Source organism: Sciurus carolinensis, chromosome 16, assembly GCF_902686445.1.
Source record: "Sciurus carolinensis chromosome 16, mSciCar1.2, whole genome shotgun sequence".
Lineage (NCBI taxonomy): Eukaryota > Metazoa > Chordata > Mammalia > Rodentia > Sciuridae > Sciurus > Sciurus carolinensis.
The window spans coordinates 48488733-48507081 of NC_062228.1; the positions used below are offsets into that span (position 1 = coordinate 48488733).

The 18349-nt window shown below is 50.7% G+C and overlaps 1 protein-coding gene across 6 annotated transcripts in view; it reads left to right on the top strand.

Annotated features, from left to right (window-relative positions):
• The window catches only part of Sipa1l3 (signal induced proliferation associated 1 like 3), a 223067-nt gene that overhangs the window by 188485 nt on the left and 16233 nt on the right, over positions 1 to 18349 (top strand). For all 6 annotated transcript variants that reach the window (XM_047530128.1, XM_047530134.1, XM_047530130.1 and 3 more), the window contains 3 exons: positions 2861 to 2979; positions 4654 to 5081; positions 16499 to 16720. In XM_047530128.1, the coding sequence (XP_047386084.1) occupies positions 2861 to 2979; positions 4654 to 5081; positions 16499 to 16720 (769 nt within the window). The remainder of the gene's footprint in view (positions 1 to 2860; positions 2980 to 4653; positions 5082 to 16498; positions 16721 to 18349) is intronic.

Sequence of the window (18349 nt, forward strand, 5' to 3'; positions counted from 1 at the left end):
GACACTGGACTACCAGGATAGGAAGGACCCTGGCCCTTCACCCATCTGTTCCTTCACCAGCCTGGGCGTTGGGAGCAGCAGGAGCCAGGAGGGCATGTTCCCTGCCTTCTTGTGACTAACAGTCTGGTGGGAGAGGTGGACAACACACAGGGGACAGTGATGACAGAATAATGCCAGTAGAAACTAACAGCGCCCAGAGGGTGGATGGGTTTAGGAGAATCTCTGAGCAAATCACAGTTCAGTGAAGACTGGAAGAATGCACAGACGTCACCTGGGATGAGAACATTCTAGGGAAAGGGGACAGCTAGTCCAAAACCTGAGGTGGCAGTGAAGCTGTGTGTGAGAGAAGCAGTGAGGAGGTCTCTGTGCCCAGAGGAGTGGTGGAGTCCAGGAGGCTACAGGTCTTACGGGGCCTGGCTCCTCACTCCATGGTGGGCAGGAGCCACAGATTCAGTTTTCTGAGCAGAAGAGAGACGGGACCTCACTCTGTTCACAGGGTCCCAGCGTCCCTCCTCTGGCTGTAGCTTCCTGCCAGGTAGGAGACATGGCAGGGACAGAGGCAGGGAGAGGTGGGAGAGTCTGGGTGTGGTCTTTTGGAGGCAGAGTTGACTGGCTTTCCTGAGGCCTGGATGCAGGCGTGAGAGAGGAGTCAAGGATGATGCAGGGGTTTGAACCTTAGCAGCTGAAAGAATGGAGCGGCCATTTGCGAGCAGGAGAGACTGAGGGATGGAGGTGTGGAAGGTAAGGGACCTGCCTTTGGCCGTGGAGGTTCCCAGCAGATGCTCAGCTGTGAGGCCGCCTGCACCTGCTGTCCCAGAGGGGGTCCAGGCAGAGAGGCGGGAGTTGTCGCCCAGGAGCAGTGTGCCTCAGGCTGGTGTGACAGCCTCGGACTGGCTCTGTAGACAGGTGGTTCCCCTCATGGGAACCAAGGTGGCCAGACGTATCCTGGGCATGTGGGACACCCCAAAAGACAAACTGCAGACAGGAAAAGTAGGCTGATGGAGAAGCTAGCCCCCCTTCTTTCTCAGATCCATGATCCTAAGCAAAAGCCACACAGGCAGTGGCACCTTCAGCTTGGCAGCAAGTTTTTGAGTAGATCATGTGACTCACCCCTCTTAACCTCCGTCACATCCTAAGGGTCCCTCCTTCTAGGGCAGTGCCGGGCCCAGCAAGATCATGCCTCGAGCCCTCAGCACAGGGTAGCCCATCGTCAGGAGGATGAGGACTCCTGCTTCTCAAGCCCTTACCTCTCTCTGCCAGTGTTGTCACACTGGGGGGAGTCCCAGGAGTGCCAGGCTTGAGAGCACAGGCTGCAACACCAGACTGACCTCAGCTCCCCTTGTGGACTGTCCCTTTGATTGTCACCTTGGATCAATTGCTTGACCTGAGTCTTGGTGTTCTACTGGAGAGTGTATTAATAGTCGCCTCGCCGCAGTGTTAGGACACTGAACAAGGTAAAGCATGCACAGCACCTGGAATCCAGTTCTGCCTGACAGAATACTGCTTAACAATATAATCACGATTACCTTGAACACATTAGCGACTAAGCGTGGGCTTCGGGGTTAGCCCCCCGGGGTTCAGATCTTGGTTAGTGCATGCAGTTTTGCTAGATGTTGACTACGTGCCCTTCATTGGTGCTGGTCAGGTTTTTTAAGTCCCAGGTTTTCAATTTTGTACAATACAATGGGACATAGTGGATTCGAAGGCAGATAGATGCTTAGCTCTGGCGCGCTGGTTAGCCTTGGGAGCTAGACGTGTGCACCGCCACGCCTCACAGCTTTAACCCTGCTTCACCTCCCAGCCAGCAGTCCACTTGGGGAACTCTGTCCCAGACACAGTCTTACACTTGCTCCAAGTTGCAAGTGGAGGAAAGGCCACTGCAACAGTAAAATTAAGAAAAACTAAATACCCATCTGTAGACACTGGTTAATAATTGATAAGGACTCACTCGATGTATACTGTGCAGCTATTAAAAATGCAACAGCTTCACGTTCAGTTGCATTAGATGTAGTGTGAAGCCATGAAATGAAAACCAAGTGTAAAGACGGTATAAGTGAAAATCAAGTTTTAGGACACTGTTTATTATGATTGTTTATTATTATTATTATTTGTTTGTTTGTTTGTTTGTTTTAAAACCTGTACATTTCACCAACAAGGGTGAAAAACTACTAATAAGGTAAAAGACAATATCAGAGAAGAATGAGGCAAGTGCAGGGCACAGTGGCGCACACCTGTGATCCCAGCCACTCGGGCTGAGGCAGAAGGATCACGAGTTCCAGGCCAGCCTGGGCAATTTAGCAATTTCCCTGTATTAAAATAAAATTTAAAGAAGGCTGGGGAAGGTCAGGCACTTGTTTACCGTGCACGAGGCCCTGAGCTCAACCCCCAGCAGCACCGCTTTAAAAACCTCAAGTTTGAGGCCAGTGTCAACAACTGAGCAAGACCCTTTCTCAGATAAAATAAAAAGGACTTGGGGGTGGGACTCAGTGTAAAGGACCTCTGGGTTCAATCCCCAGTACAACACAAAAGATAGACAAATGGATGGATAGGTGAATGGATAGATAGTGAAAGAAGATGAACAAGTAACTTACAAAAGAGAAAATCAATAGCCAGTAAGTATAGAAACGTGCTTGGCCTCACTTGGGGATGATGGTGGATGTTTGTTGTTTTGCTGTGCTGAGCCCGACCCTCATGGAAGCTCTTAGGATGCTAGGTATTCCCTGCTGTGGAGCGATGCCCATACCCCGGGGTGTAAATTGATGTGTGCCGTGGGCAGGTGGGCTGGCAGTGAGGTGGACCATCCAGCCATATTCAGGGCCGTGCCCCTCCTAACCACTGTGTTTCTCCTGTTTTTTCACAGAACCTTTGTGGCATGTGCCAGCCCAGGCCCGGCTGTCGGCCATGGCTGGAAGCAGCGGGAGCAAGCACACCTGCAGGCAGGACGCAGCAGGCAAAGACTCCCCCAACAGGCATTCCAAAGTGAGTCTGGCCCTGCCACGCCCGCCCGCCCTGGCTGCCAGGCTGCTGGGGGCTGGGCAGCTGCCCTGGGCCTGGCTGGTGTCCTCCACCTTCATCGCCCTCCCCGAGCACAGGGCCGCATACTTGGTCTTGAGTGAGAACCCGTGAGGTTCACCTCCTGGCTCCAGCCCTCACCAGCAGGTCATCTCTCGCCCCAGTGTCCTCAGCATTGCACTGTCCTATACCACAGCCCCGGAGTCTCAGTGACCCTGTGCAACAGAATTCAGCTCCCTTCCTGTAACAGTGCAGTGCATGGATTCAGGGAGCAGCTTCCAAGGGTGAGAGGACCCAGGCTCCTTCTCTCTTGGGCTTTTCTCTCACCCCACCTCCCAAGCACCTCTGTACCCTCTGCTGGGTCCCTGTCTTGTTGCAGTGGTGGGGTAGGAAGGGACTGGGCTCATAGGGCAGGTTTTTTAGGCCAGGCCTGGAAATGGCATGAATTACCCCCAGTTCAGTGTGCTGGCCGGGACTCTGTCGCCGCAGGGGAGGCTAGGAAATGCAGTCCTGAGGTCAGGAGACCGGCTAATGTGGGTGAGCTCCTGGCAGTCTCTTTGCCTCTGTTAATTCAGTAGGTATTTGACACACCTCCCGAGCATTCAGACCACAGTGATGAAGAGGACAGCTGAGCTCCTGTCAGGAAGTTACATCCCAGGGCAGGCAGTAAGCAGATAAACAAAAACATTTTATACCACTAAGAGTGGAGCCTTACTTTGGAAAAAAAAACAAAGTACTGTTAAGGAAAAGTGACAAAACTGCTTTAGGATAATAGGGTCAGCAATGCCCTTTGAGGTCACTTTCAGAACCTTGAAAAAGGTCAGGGGTCATCCATGAAAATAGCTGAGGGAAGAGCATTGCAAGTGAGTGCAAAGGCCCTGAGGTAGGGCTGTGCCTGGCGTGCTCAAAGAACCACAAGGAGAACAACGTGGGTAAAGCAGAGTGATGAGGAGGGTCTGGGGGAGGCCAAGTTAGAGGCCAGAACACGGTCCAGACCTTGAAGACCTGTGGTCTCTAGTGAGGACCCTAGCTTACCCACAGAGTGAGATGGGGCCCCAACAGTTCTGAGAGAGGAAGGGACGCCATCTAAACATGGTTGTTCACAGCTTCCCTCAGGCTGCGTGTGGGGAGCACAGGTGAGGAGGGGTCCTGCAGTGACTATGGCAGTGGCCCAGCAGAAGGCAGTGGTGAACAAGACCAGGGGAGCCAGAGGAAGTGCAGGTAGCAAACCTCGAGTGTGTCTGGAAAATGCAGCAGCAGTTTGCTGTGGGACTGGGCCAGAGTGTGGGAGCACAGGGTGTGTCCCAGCTCCTGGGTGGGGCCATGGAAAGGAAAGGGCGGAGGAGCCTTACTGGGCAGGGAGGAGGCCTGGAACTCAGTTTTAGATGAGCTGAGATGCAGTGGCTCGTTATTCACAGGGTCCTCTGTTCCCGAGCAGCCCCACCAGGCAGGGTTATTTAGCCACCCACCCTTTTACAGATGTGGAAACTGAGTTCCAAATCACATGCCCAACATAGCTCATCCAGCTAGTGGGGAGCCAGGATTTGAAGCTGTTGGTTTCAGGGTTCACACCTGAGTGGAGGAGGGTGGGGCAGTGGCCTTCCCCTGAGGCTGCGATGACACGCCTCCCTCACTTTCCAGGGCGAACCTCAGTACTCCAGCCATTCCAGCAGCAATACCCTCTCCAGCAACGCATCCAGCAGCCACAGCGACGACCGCTGGTTCGACCCTCTGGACCCCCTGGAGCCAGAGCAAGACCCCCTCTCCAAGGGTGGCTCCAGCGACAGCGGCATTGACACCACCCTCTACACCTCCAGCCCCAGCTGCATGTCCCTGGCCAAGGTGCCACGGCCCACCAAGCCACACAAGCCCCCAGGAAGTAGGGGCCTTTGTGGTGGGGGTCGAGAGGCAGCCGGGAGGCCCCACCACACAGACAGACGGCGGGAGGTCTCACCCGCCCCCGCAGTTGCTGGCCAGAGCAAGGGCTGCCGACCCAAGCTGCACTCCTCCGGCTCCAGCACTCCCACAGGCCTGGCCGGGGGCAGCCGAGACCTGCCAAGGCGGCCCAGGTAAGGCCCCACCCCAGCCGAGACCAGCAGGGGGTCCTGGCTGCTTGTCACTTCCTGGTGGTGGGGACCCTCTCCAGAAACATGCTCAGATACTTGTGCTTACACACCAGTTTGCTTTCAGAGTCGGAGACTGGTGTGCCCTTCCATCAGCCTTCGAGCACCCCAGCTAGAGGGAGAGAAACCCCTGGCCATCTCTCTGTCCTCATCCGTCTCTGGTCCTCTGACCCTCTGTCTCTTTTTCTTTTCTCCTACTGAGATCAGTGATTTTTATGCTTTCTGGGAGTCGTAGACTGTGTCAGGAGGGCATTTGGCTGTGCCTTAAACAGCAGTTTAATAGTCCCCTGACCCAAAGTCCAGAGAGGGCAGAGCCAGGCCATGCAGGAGCTCAGGGAGTCTCAGGACTGGCGCTCTGTGACTTCCTGCTCCACCAACCTTACCAAGCTGACTCGAGTCTCAAGATGGCTGTGGTGCCGAGCGGTGGGAAGGTGGGGACAGAGAACAGAGGGAAGGCTTGTTGCACCTGTGCGCCTCCCCCTTGTAATGGAGACAGCAAGCACTTTCCCAGAACCCATTGTAGTGGGGGCTGTCTTGGGACCGTCCAGCTGCAGGGGAGTCGGGTTGCACGCCTTGAGAGGCACTGGGTGCGAAAACCCCAGCAGCCGGGAGCCTGGGCCACATGCACCTTGAGGTTCTGCTAGAAGCAGTGAGCTGCCTCCCAGAGAATGGAGAGTAAGGAGGTTGGCCTGCTGAGTCACCGCCCAGACTCACACAGGGATCCCACCAGGGCGATGGCCCCCAGGCAAAGATGGCTGCTCAGTCCCCAGTGCTGGCCCCTCAGGCACAGCCTCACTTCCTTCCGAGACCACCAGAGCAGGAGCCAGGCTTACCTGGAGCTGAGGGCCTCCTTGACGCGGGGGCTTCCTAACACCTCACCAGTCCCCAGACCCACAGTACGGTGGCATCCTTGTTGCTGTGTAGAAATGCCTGTTTCTTTGGCAGATGTGTTGACCACTGAGTTAAGAGTAGCTGTGGTGACAGTGCTTGCTCTGGGCGCCATGATCCCCGGAGCTCCTCAGTCAGAGAGCCCTGGAGAAGGCTAAGGGGGAGAGGGGGTTCAGTCACGTTCCTATGTAAGTAGGAAATCCACTGGAGACTACTTTGGACAGCTCCCTCACTCATTTACGTACTCACTTCATTCATAAATATTTTTGGGAAGCTGGGTGTGGTGGCACATGCCTGTAATCACGGTGGCTCGAGAGGCTGGGGCAGGAGGATCGCAAGTTCAAAGCCAGCCTCAGAAACTTAGCAAGGCCCTGAGCAACTCAGTGAGACCCTATCTCTAAATAAAATACAAAAAAAAAAAAAGGGTTGAGGATGTAGTTCAGTGGTTAAGCGCCCCTGGGTATAATCCCAGTACCAAGAAAATAAAGTAAAAATATTTCTTGGGGAGCTGTCCAGTCCCAGACCTTTGCTGAGAGCTGAGGAGAAATAATCAGCAAATTCAAATGCGGCCCAGTCCTGGCTGCAGGTAACAGTCTGCTCATCACTGAGACAGAGGTAGAACTGTGCCCACCAAGAGGGACCAAGAGCATCTAGGGCAGGGTGTCTCCAGCCTCAGTTGTGGTGGTCGCTCTTCTGGGCCCCGGCCCATGTTAGTGAACCTGGATAATCGTGGGGTTTAAAATCGGTGATATATAAAGGCTGCAGTGCCTGGAGTGGGTGGGGACTGAGGCAGGGGGCTGGGTACAAAATCACCCTGTGTCTGAGAGGATTTGCTGAACCCAGAAGTGGAGGGGAGCCTGCTACAAAAAAGGGCCCTGCGGTCGGGAGCTTTAATTTGCATACAGACAATTGATGCTAATTGCAAATCATTCTTATCTACTCATTAAAGCTGCTTCCTGAAGTTTTCTCCTAGGCAACCAGGCTTTAGTGTGGAACTGCATTTCCCAAAATGGGGTACTGGAGGTGATTTGGGCGGTACTGGGAGGGAGATGTTTTATCTTAAATGGATGTATGTTTGTTTTAATGAGTATTAGGAAAAAGCCTTTCAGACCCATCCCCTGATTTCACAGATACTGACTTGGACAAGTTAAGGGGAATCAAGTGGGTTGATTTAAAGAAATATTTGTGATGGAGAAGAGTGTGGTCTCCAGAGTCCACCCACCCAGGTTCAAACCCTGCCTCTGCTAAGCTTTAGCTGTGTGACCTTGGGGAAGTGACTGGACCTCTCTGGGTCTGTTTCCACATCTGTGAAATCGGGATTAAATTATGTACCTCCCTTATAGGAATGAGGATTCAGTGGGTCCTCATAGCAATACCTGGCAACTGTCCTCACGCCTGACTGTCATTAGAATCAGGGAGGGGGTGGGATACTGGGCACAGTGGCACACATCTGTAATCCCAGCTACTTGGGAGACTAAGGCAGGAGGATCACAAGTTGGGTAACTCAGAGACCCTAAAAAATAGTAACTTATGCTCAAGGACAGCATCAAAGAAACCCAGTGGATCTGAGAGTGGATATGGTGTGGGTCAGAGCTGGCTCTGATCTAGCCTGCGGGGCAGAGGGAATGTCCCTGAGGAGGGGTCACTTATGCCAGGGAGAGGGATGGGAGGAGGGAACAGGTTCTGAAGGAGGGTGAGGTTTCAGGGGTGCTGGACAGGTATCTTTTTTTTTCTTTAGTTATTTGTTTGTTTTTTACGGGGTGCTTAGGATCAAGCCCAGGGAGGGCCTCACGCACGCGAGGCAAGCGCACTACCATGAGCCACAATCCCAGCCTCGGTCAGGTCTCCTCATCTGGGATGTAGTTATGTAGGTGTTTGCGTTGTATCTGGTCATTAAACAATATATGTGTTTCCTACACTTTATGGTGTATGGGCTATTTTACACTTTTTGCAGGGGGTACTAGGGATAAAATTCGAGGCCATGTAGATGCTCTACCACTGCGCTACACCCTCAACTATTTGAAATTTTAAAAAGAAAAAAAAAACAGAAAGGAAAAATGGGGTATGTAGAGTGTTTACTTTTAATTTTTCTTTAACATTTATTTGTTTATTTTGGTGCTAGGGGTCAAACTCAGGACCCTCTACCACTGAGCTACATCTCTAGCCCTTTTTCTTTTTTTTTTTTTTTTTTTTCTCTTTTGATACCATGATTGAACCCAGTGATGCTTAACTGCTGAGCCACATCCTCAGCCCTTTTTTATATACATATTTTTAATGATATTTTTAGTTTTAGGTGGACACAATATCTTTATTTTATTTGTATGCAGTGCTGAGGATCGAACTTGGCCTTACCTGTGCTCGGCGAGCGCGCTACCACTGAGCCACAGTGCCAGCCCCCTGCTCTTTTTATTTTTCATTTTGAGACAGTCTCACTAAGGTCTTAGGCTGTCCTCAAACCTGAGATCCTCCTGCCTCAGCCTCTCAAGGCTCTGAGATTACAGGTGCACCATCGCCCAGCCAGGGGGTTTACTTCTGAGAGGGAACCACAGGGGTGAAGTCCCTAAGGAGGAGAGTAGCGTGGCACCTTCAGGTCACTGAGCTCTTGGGTCAGAGAGGTTATCAGAGGCTGGAGCCCTCAGGGTCCCACTGGCACCATTATGGAGTGTGGATTTGATCCTAAGAGCACAGGACAGCCAGGCAAGGTTTCATCAGAGAGGGTGACACAGGCAGATTTGGTTTTTGGAAGATGGTGGGGGCAAGACCAGGGGTAAAGGAGCTCTAAAGGAAAGGAGGGACCTGGAGCAGGGGACAGAGCAGCTTCTCACGCACACGTGCGCATGTGTTGGGGGGGGCGGTAAAGCTGCCTGATCTGATCCAGGCACATGCACAGTGCGAGGAGAGCCACAGGTCCAGGCGACTCCCCGGCGTCTAGGGCTGCTGAGGGGAGTGCTTGAGATTCTCGCGGGAAGGTAGGGCCAGGGGCCAGCCCAGCAGGACCAGGCCTCACCTTCACCGACCTCAACCACCATCGCAGCACCCACTAAGCTGGACCTTGTTCTAGACGCTGCCTCGGAGCAGAGGCGACCCCTCCTTCCTGAAGCTGACGTTCTTCTGCAGGGAGAGCCAGACAGACAACTAAACCACCATGTGATACGCCAGATGGCAGCGAGTGCCAGGGAGAAAAACGGAACAGCGTGGGGTCCCAGAAAGCCTCTGGAGGGAGGGGGTGCCCGAGGAAGCCAGGGAGTGACCCATGTGCTGCGCTTCAGAAGTGCTGAGATGGCCAGCGGGGGTGGAGCAGGTGCCCCGGGGAGAGTAGCAGGAGGTCACATTGGCAAGGTGGGCAGGAACCCCGTTCCAGCAGGCTATGACTGTGGTCATGGGCTAGGGGACGTGGAAGCCCCCGGAGGCATTGGAGCCCATGATCTGACTGGTTTTTCAGATGATCACTTGCTTGTCTGGGAGAAGTGGACTGTTGAGGGGGGGAGAGAGGAAGAAAATAGAGGGCAGAATTCAGAGGCTGCCAGGAAAGGGATGGGCCCTGCCATGCCCATGCAGTGACCCCCCATTTGCTCGCTTCACCCCAGCTCCAGCCCTCGCCATGGAAGCTGCTGCAGCCTGTAGCAGCCTGTGCCCATCAGTGACTTCAGTGGCTCCCCAGGTCCTCCCCACAGACATTCGTCATGGGAGCCCGGCTGCCAGGCATGCTGCCAGGCGCCAGTGCCTGCTGTGGGCACCATGGCGGGCCGGGTGAGGCCAGGCGGGCAGCCACCTGGCCCCCGCCCTCCCCCGAGGCAGCACACTCTCCACCACTCTCTGGGCTCCACAGCAATTTGTCAGGGCCGTTGAGGGACAATCAGAGACTCCGCTCCACGTGGAGCTGACGCAGCTGGGCGTTCCCAGCAGGCAGGAAGCACGTGGCCTGCTTCCCCAGGCTGTGCCAGCAGTCTCCGGGATACCATCTGGGGGCACAGCCTCGAAAGGTAATCTGGGGACCCTGGAATCTACTAGGGCCTGCCCTGTCTGTGTGTGTTAGGAGGCCGGGGCCACAGAGGGCAGACCTGTGCAGAACTGGGAAATGGAACTGTTCCAGGCTGTGTCCTAGAACTCAAAGGAAAGAGGGGCCAGGCAGAGATCTGTGGAAAGAGGGGGCAGTGCAAAGGCCCTGAGGTAGAAATGTTGCTGGATCATTTGATGAACAGCTTCCATGTGGTCGCAGCAGAGCAGGCCGAGGGGAGTGGAGGAGCTGAGGGCAGGAAGGAGATGGGACTGATGGTGTGGGTCTTGTGGGAGGACACTGGCTTCCTCCCTGAGTGAACTGGAACCTAAGTCCTGAGCAGAGGAGAGTCCTGATCTGACTGGTGCTATGCTGACGAGGTTGGTGAGGATGCAGGAGGAGGCAGGGAACCCAAAGAGCAGGCCACTGTGAAGGTCCTGTGGACCAGGAGTGCTTGGCAGAGGTGGGGACAGTATGCGTTATGAACCATTTTGAGCCCTCCTGGATTTTGTTTGGTTGGTTGATTGGTTGTTTTGTTTTGTTTTTTGTTTTATTTGTCAGTATTAGGAATTGAATCCAGGAGCACTTTACCCCTGAGCTACACCCCCAGCCCTTTCTTTTTTCTTTCTTCTTTTCTCATTCTTTCTTTTTCTCTCTCTCTTGCTTTGTTTTGTTTTGTACTGAGGATTGAGCCCACAGGCACATTACCACTAAACTATATCCTGGTCCTTTTTATTTTTTATTTTTGAGGCAGGGCCTTGCTAGGTTACTGAGGCTGACCTCGAACTTGGAATCCTCCTGCCTCAGCCTCCAGAGACACTGGGATTGCAGGGATGGCAGGTGTGCACCGCCACAGCTGATCTCATTTTGAGTCTACCTCACGTCCTCTCTGCACTTCCTTGTGGGCCTGTCACTTCTGTCCCTCAGGCCCTAGGGCAGGTGTGGCCACTCCATGACTCCCACACTGAAGGGCGATCATTCCAGCCCTTCAGTTCCCTTTTTCCCTTTAAAAAAAAAAAAAAAAAAAAAAAATCATCTCATGTTTTTTAAGTGCACAGAAGTTGAACTCGCCTCTTGACTTTGTAGAGGAGTATGAACTTGCTTTATCAGAGAGATAAAGCAAGACTGGTCTGGCTGTTCATGGTGGCTTCCTGGGTGTGGGTGTGGAGTGCCGTCTCCCACCACCTCCGACTGCCCGTGCCCACCTGTCAGGTGGTGTAAGGTCTAAGGATGAACTGAGTGAGACCATGAATTTAAAGAACCTAGCCCAGGGCCTGGACAGGACCTGAGCTGCTGTTTCGTTTTCGCTTACGGTGTGTTCGTCACTGGGATTGTTGCGGGAGTTCAGGATGGTCCTTAAAAACACTGAAACCGATTTGCTCCCTGGTGCTGTCCCTCATGGCTGTATTGTTTGGAGCAGCGTGTTTCGTCTTCCTGGGCCTCAGTTTCCCCACCTGGAACACGGCATTAGCATCCTGCCCTGGGGGTTCAGGGCAGCTAAGTGCGGCTGCTGAGCTCAGTGCCACCTGCACTGCCTCTGCCCTCCCTCCTCAGGGGCCCCAGCCCTTTCCCTTTGTGCCTCTCGCTGATCAGGGCCCCTCCAGAGTCCAGGCTGGAGGGGTCACACTTCACTTGTTTTAGTGACATAATCTTACCCAGAAGTCACCTGGCTCACAGTCCCCTCATTCCCCTAAGGCTCCCCCCAAACCTGCCCCAGACAAGCGGTGTCAGCCAATCAGGATTTGCCCCCTGAGCTGAGGATTCAGATGAGACACAGCAATGTCTGCACAGGAGCTGAAGAGAGAGCCGAAACCTGTCTCCAGAGGGTGGTGGGCAGAGCTGACTGGCAAAAGCAAAGACAGAGGGGCGTTTACCTTTTCCCCTTTGTAGAGAATTTGGGGGGGGGGGTACTGGGGATTGAACCCAGAGCTTCGTGCTTGTGAGGCAAGCACTGTACCAACTGAACTACATCCCGTGCCACCCTTTTTCCCTTTTAAAAAAAAAAAAATCATCTCATGTTTTTTAAGTGCACAGAAGTTGAACTTGCCTCTTGACCTTGTAGAGGAGTATGAACTGCAGACAGTGACAGCTCACGTTAAGATCAGTGGTGCATTCAGAGTGGACCCTCTGCAGCCAGGGCTCTGCTGGCTTTGCAAAGGCCTGTATGTACTGATGTGGAGAAGTCTCCAGAACACACTGTGCAGTGTGGAAACCAAGCACAGAACAGGCCTAGGATATGCTACCATACATTTTAAGAAGGAAGAGTTAGAGGCTGAGGATGTAACTCAGTGGTGGAGTGCAAGGCCCTGGATTCAGTTCCAGTACTGGGGAGGGGGTGTTGCCAGGCCCAAGGCATACACTATAATTTCAGCTACTCAGGAGGCTGAGGCAGGAGGATTGCAAGTTTGAGGCCAGCCTCAGCAATTTAGCAAGACCCTGTCTCAAAATAAAATAGGCCTGGGGGGGGGTGTGACTTAGTGGTAGGATGCCCCTGGGTTCAATATCTAGTAACACACACACACACACACACATACACACACACACATACACACAGAAATACCCAAAATTAAGAAGGAAGGGGAAGACGATTTCCTCACACAAGGGGGTGCTTATATCTGCATAGATGCTCTGCTGAAGAAGGAAGGGTGGGCCTTGGTTGCCGAGAGAGGGAGATGAAGGTATTATATGACCACTAACTGTGTTCCCTGTCCCTAGTTATGTGGTTTAGCCTGACTTCTGTCCTGCACACAGTCCCCATGATCAGTCCCTTCAGTCGTAACAGATGGTGTGTACTCCTCCAGAGAGTCTTCTCCAAACCCGAATCAACCCATTCCCCAAAGTAGAAAAGCACTTTACATTAGAATCCAACACAGACATCTGGAATTTTCACAAAATACTTAACTTAGATGATTACACTGGCATTTTTTTAGTCTGTTTCTTTTTTGTTCCTCCCTAAGGATCCCTAAGACTGGGCTGGGGTGTATGTGGCTCAGTGGTAGAGCGCTTGCCTAGCGTGTACAAGGCTCTGGTTTTGCCAGTAGCAAAAAAAAAAAAAAAAAAAAAAAAAACTGTTAAGACCTACCAGGTACAATGTCACATACCTGTAATCCCAACCTCAGGAGGCTGAGGCAGGAGGATTCCAAGTTTGAGGCCAGCCTGGGCAACTTAGCAAGACTCTGTCTCAAGATAAAATAAAAAGAACTGGAGATGTGACTGAGGAGTAAAAATCCCCTGAGTTCAAACCCCCCAGTTCCACCAAAAAAATGAATTAAGGCCCACTAAGTCTATTTCACACAGTTGGAGAAACACTGTTCATTTCCTTCCTGTAAAAGGAAAAAAATCATCACCATGTTTTATACACACACACACACACACATATATACACATACAAAGTGTATGTGTATATATATGTTTTATATATATGTAAAATACTTAAAATATAGATTTTTTTATTTTGAGATAGGGTCTTACTAAGTTATTTAGGTCCTCGCCAAGTTGCTGAGGCTAGTTTTGAACTTGCAGTCTTCTTGCCTCAGCCTCCTGGGTCACTGGGATTACTGGTGTGCGCCACTGCACCAGGTTTAATGTAACCGTTGATAATAGTTTGATTTATGTTTGACACTTTTCTACTTGTTTTCTTTATGTTTACTATCTTTCTTGCTTCTGTTTTTCCTTTATTGCCTTATTCTGTATTAAATTTAATTTAGTATGGGGGCTTCTTTAATTATTTCTTATTAGGCAGATGTGCTAGCAACACATATTGTGTCTGTCTCTGTCTCTGTCTCTTCTGTTTATATGGGAACATTTTTAGGTTGCCTTCATTTTTTCCAATGATAGTTTTGCTGGATATAAAATTATTTTTTTTCTTTTAGTCCATTAAAAGTGACATTTTATTCCATCATTTCAAATGAAAAGTCAGCAGTTAATTTTATCAGTGTGCCTATGCAATCTTACATATATATATATATATATAGGGTAATACTGTCTGTTTCATTCTACTGTTTTTCCATCCCCACCCTCTCCCACCCCTTTTTCCTCTACACCATTCAAAGTTCCTTCATTCTTCTAACCGCCCCCCGCATCACCCCACCTCATTATATATTGCCATGCACTTATCAGAGAGATCATTCAGCCTTTGGTTTTTTGGGATTGGCTTATCTCATTTAGCATGATATTCTCCAACTCCATTCATTTACCTACAAATGCCATAATTTTATTATTATTTATGGCTGAGTAATATTCCATTGGGTATATATACCACAGTTTCTTTATCCATTCGTCAACTGAAGGGCATCTAGGTTGGTTCCACAATCTAGCTATTGTGAATTGAGCTGCTATGAACATTGATGTGGCTGCATCACTATAGTATGCTGATTTTAAGTCCTTTGGGTATAAACCGAGGAGTGGGATAGCTGGATCAAATGGTGGGTCCATTCCAAGCTTTCTGAGGAATCTCCATACTGCTTTCCAGAGTGGCTGCACCAATTTGCAACTCCACCAGCAATGTATGAGTATGCCTTTTTCCCCACATCCACGCCAACACTTATTATTGCTTATGTTCTATGTCCATTCTAGTTTTTTTTGGGTTTTTTTGGGGGGTTGTTTTTGGTTTTTTTTTTTTTTTTTTTTTTTTTTTTTTTTTTTTTTTTTTTGCGGTGCTGGGGATTGAACCCAGGGCCTTGTGCTTGTGAGGCAAGCACTCTACCAACTGAGCTATCTCCCCAGCCCCATAGCCATTGTAATTGTCATTAGATGAAATCTTAGGGTGGTTTTAATTTGCATTTCTCTAATTACTAGGGATGATGAACACTTTTTCATATATTTGCTGATCACCTGTATATCTTCTTCTGTGAAGTGTCTGCCCATTTCCTTAGCCCGTTTATTGATTGGGTTCTTTGTATTTTGGTTGTAAAGTTTTTTAAGTTCTTTATAAACTTTGGAGATGAGTGCTGTGTCTGAAGTGTGTGTGGAAAAGATTTTCTCCCACTCTGTAGGCTCTCTTTTCACATTATTGATTGTTTCCTGTGCTGAGAAAAAAACTTTTGAGTTTGAATCTCTCCCATTTATTGATTTTTGCTTTTATTTCTTGCACTATGGGGGTCTTGTTAAGGAAGTCTGGTTCTAAGCCAACATGATGGAGATTTGGGCCTACTTTTTCTTCTATTTGGTGAAGGGTCTCAGGTCTAATTCCTAGATCCTTGATCCATATTGAGTTGAGTTTTGTACAGGGTGAGAGAGATGGGTTTAGTTTCATTTTACTGTATATGGATTTCCAGTTTTCCCAGTACCATTTGTTGAAGAGGCTGTCTTTTCTCCATTGTAAGTTTTTGGCACCTTTGTCTAGTATGAGGTTACTGTACTTATGTGGGTATGTCTCAGTGTCTCCTACCCTGTACCATTGGTCTACATGTCTATTTTGGTGCCAGTTCCATGCCGTTTTTGTTACTATTGCTCTATAGTAGAGTTTAAGGTCTGGTATTGTGATACCTCCTGCATCACTCTTCCTGCCCAGGATTGCTTTGGCTATTCTGGGTCTTTTGTTCTTCCAGATGAATTTCATGATTGCTTTTTCTGTTTCTATGAGAAATGTCATAGGGATTTTAATTGGAATTGCATTAAATCTGTATGGCACCTTTGGAAGTATGACCATTTTAATAACATTAATTCTGCCTATCCAAGAACATGGAAGATCTTTCCATCTTCTAAGGTCTTCCTCAATTTCTTTCTTCAGTGTTTTGTAGTTTTCATTGTAAAAATTGTAAAAATCTTTCACCTCTTTGGTTAGATTGATTCCCAAGTATTTTATTTTTTTTAGGCTATTGTGAATGGAGTTGTTTTCCTCATTTCCCTTTCAGATGTTTCATCACTTATGTATAAAAATGCTTTAGATTTATGCGTGTTGATTTTATAACCTGCTATTTTGCTGAATTCATTTATGAAGTCTAGGTGTTTTCTAGAGGAGTTTTTTGGATCCTCTAAATAGAGAATCATGTCATCCGCAAATAGTGACAGCTTAAGTTCCTCTTTTCCTATTCGTATCCCTTTAATTTCTTTAGTCTGCCTAATTGCTCTGGCTAGAGTTTCGAGGACAATGTTGAATAGAAGTGGTGAAAGAGGACATCCCTGTCTTGTTCCCGTTTTTAAAGGGAATGGTTTCAGTTTTTCTCCATTAAGAATGATGTTGGCCATGGGCTTAGCATTAATAGCCTTTACAATGTTCAGGTATGTACGTTCCTACTATCCCTATTTTTTCTAGTGTTTTGAGCATGAAGGGGTGCTGTATTTTGTTGAACGCTTTTTCTGCATCAATTGGAATAACCCTATGATTCTTATTCTTAAGTCTACTGACATGATGGATTACGTTTATTGATTTACGGATATTGAACCAACCTTGCATTCCAGGGATGAACCCCACTTGATCGTGGTGCAAGCCATCCTGTATTTGTGTCTTGTGTCATGAACTTTTTTTTCTTTGCAGTGACATGGGCTCAAGGGCTGCCTACCCTGCTCAGGTTTACAAAACTGCCAGCGCAGAGACTCCTCGGCCCTCCCAGCTGGCCCAGTCCAGCCCCTTCCAGCTCTCCACCTCCGTCCCTAAGTCCTTCTTCTCCAAGCAGCCTGTGCGCAATAAGCACCCAACAGGGTGGAAGAGAATGGATGAGCCCCCACCACGGCCACTCACCTTCACCGACCCCAAGAAGTAAGTGCCTGGATGCACAGTGAGGCCAAGGTGGGTGGCTCTGGGCCAGGAAGAGAGTGACGCCTCCCTCGCTCACTGAAAGGGTGCCTCTACACACCGGGGATATGACTGTGAACCAGACAGAGGTCTCCGCTGTCGGGGAACTGACACTCACACTGGGATGATGGGCAGTAAGCAGAATAAATAAGAAGAGCATGCGGCTCGGTGAAGAGCTTTGTAGGCAGAAAGCAGCACCTGCAAAGCCCTGGGGTGTGGTCTTCGGGAGGAATGGAGTGAGCAAGGGGGAGGGTGGTGGGATGCGAGGTCAGTGGCGATGGGGACAGATGGTGGTGGGGCCTATGGGCCTCATGTGAGGTACTTGGCATCTGCTCTGACTGACGCGGGGCTCTGGAGGGTGTGGACCAGAGGAAGGAATTGATCCGAGTTGGCTTTAACAGGGTCCCTGTGGCTGCTGTAGGGGACATTCCGGAGGAGCTGCTGTCAGGGTCCAGGTGGGACGTGGGGGCTGGAGCAGGGCTGAGCCACAGAGAGGAGAGGACAGGCTCGGGCTCGGCATAGGTGATCTGAAACTGGAGCAGACAGGCCTGCCAGCAAGTGGATGTGGTGTGAGAGAAAAGGTGACACCTCATCTTGAAACCTGGAGCAAGGGCAGGTGTGGGGCAAGGGCAAGGGTGAGGGCCAGCCTGTGGAGAGGTCCGCACAAAGCCACCGGGCAGGGTTGCGCCATAGGGGCTGTGCACAGACAGGCAGGAGGCGAGGGCTGCTCCGCAAACCCTCAGTGTCCAGTGACTGAGGACCCACGAGGGAGGCCAGCGAAGGTGGGGTCCTGGGAGCCTGGGGCACTGACCATCGAGCAGTCGGGTCCAGTGAGCCTGAGAACTGAGCCCAGGATCGAGCCTGTGGAGGTCACTCGAGCTTCCAGAGAGAAGGGAACAAAAGGGCAGAACGCAGCACCGTGAGCAGCTCTGCTGAGGCATTTTGTTCTGAGTGAAGAGAGCCGTGCCATGAACCCACTCTGCCCCTTCATGCCAGATGTGGGGCACTAAACGTAAGTGGAGCAGTCTCACCCCTTCTGGGGCACCTTTTGTTTGGGGTTGTTTTGTTTTGTTTGCAGCCCTGGGGACTGAACCCCGGGGTGCTCTACCACTGAGCCCAGCCCTCTTGACTTATTTTGAAACAGAATCTCCCTCAGTCACCGAGGCTGGCCTCAGACTTACACTTCTCTTGCTCCCGCTACATTTTGCTGAACGAAAGATAGAGGGAACGAGGGAAGGACAGAATCTGCTGTGGAGACCGAGCACATCTACCAGCTCTTTTCCTTCAGGCTGGCCAAAGGCCGTGCTGAGGGACGGCCAGGCGGCACTCCCAATTCTGTGGCTGCCTCCACCCAGCTACTAGAGGGGCAGAAGAGCTGGGGGTCCCTTGTCAGTTCCTTGACCCCTTAGAGTCCATGACTTTTAACAGAGATGGTGGTGGTGCCCCCTGCAGGGTGGCTGAGAGGACTCCTGAGTTAACTCAAGTCTGGGCCACGCAGGTGAGCTTGTGACGCACAACCTGACCTCCAGGCTGACTTCACTGAGGCGGCCAGAGGGCAGGGGCAGGACCCGTAGCCCTCAGCCCACCCCTGGC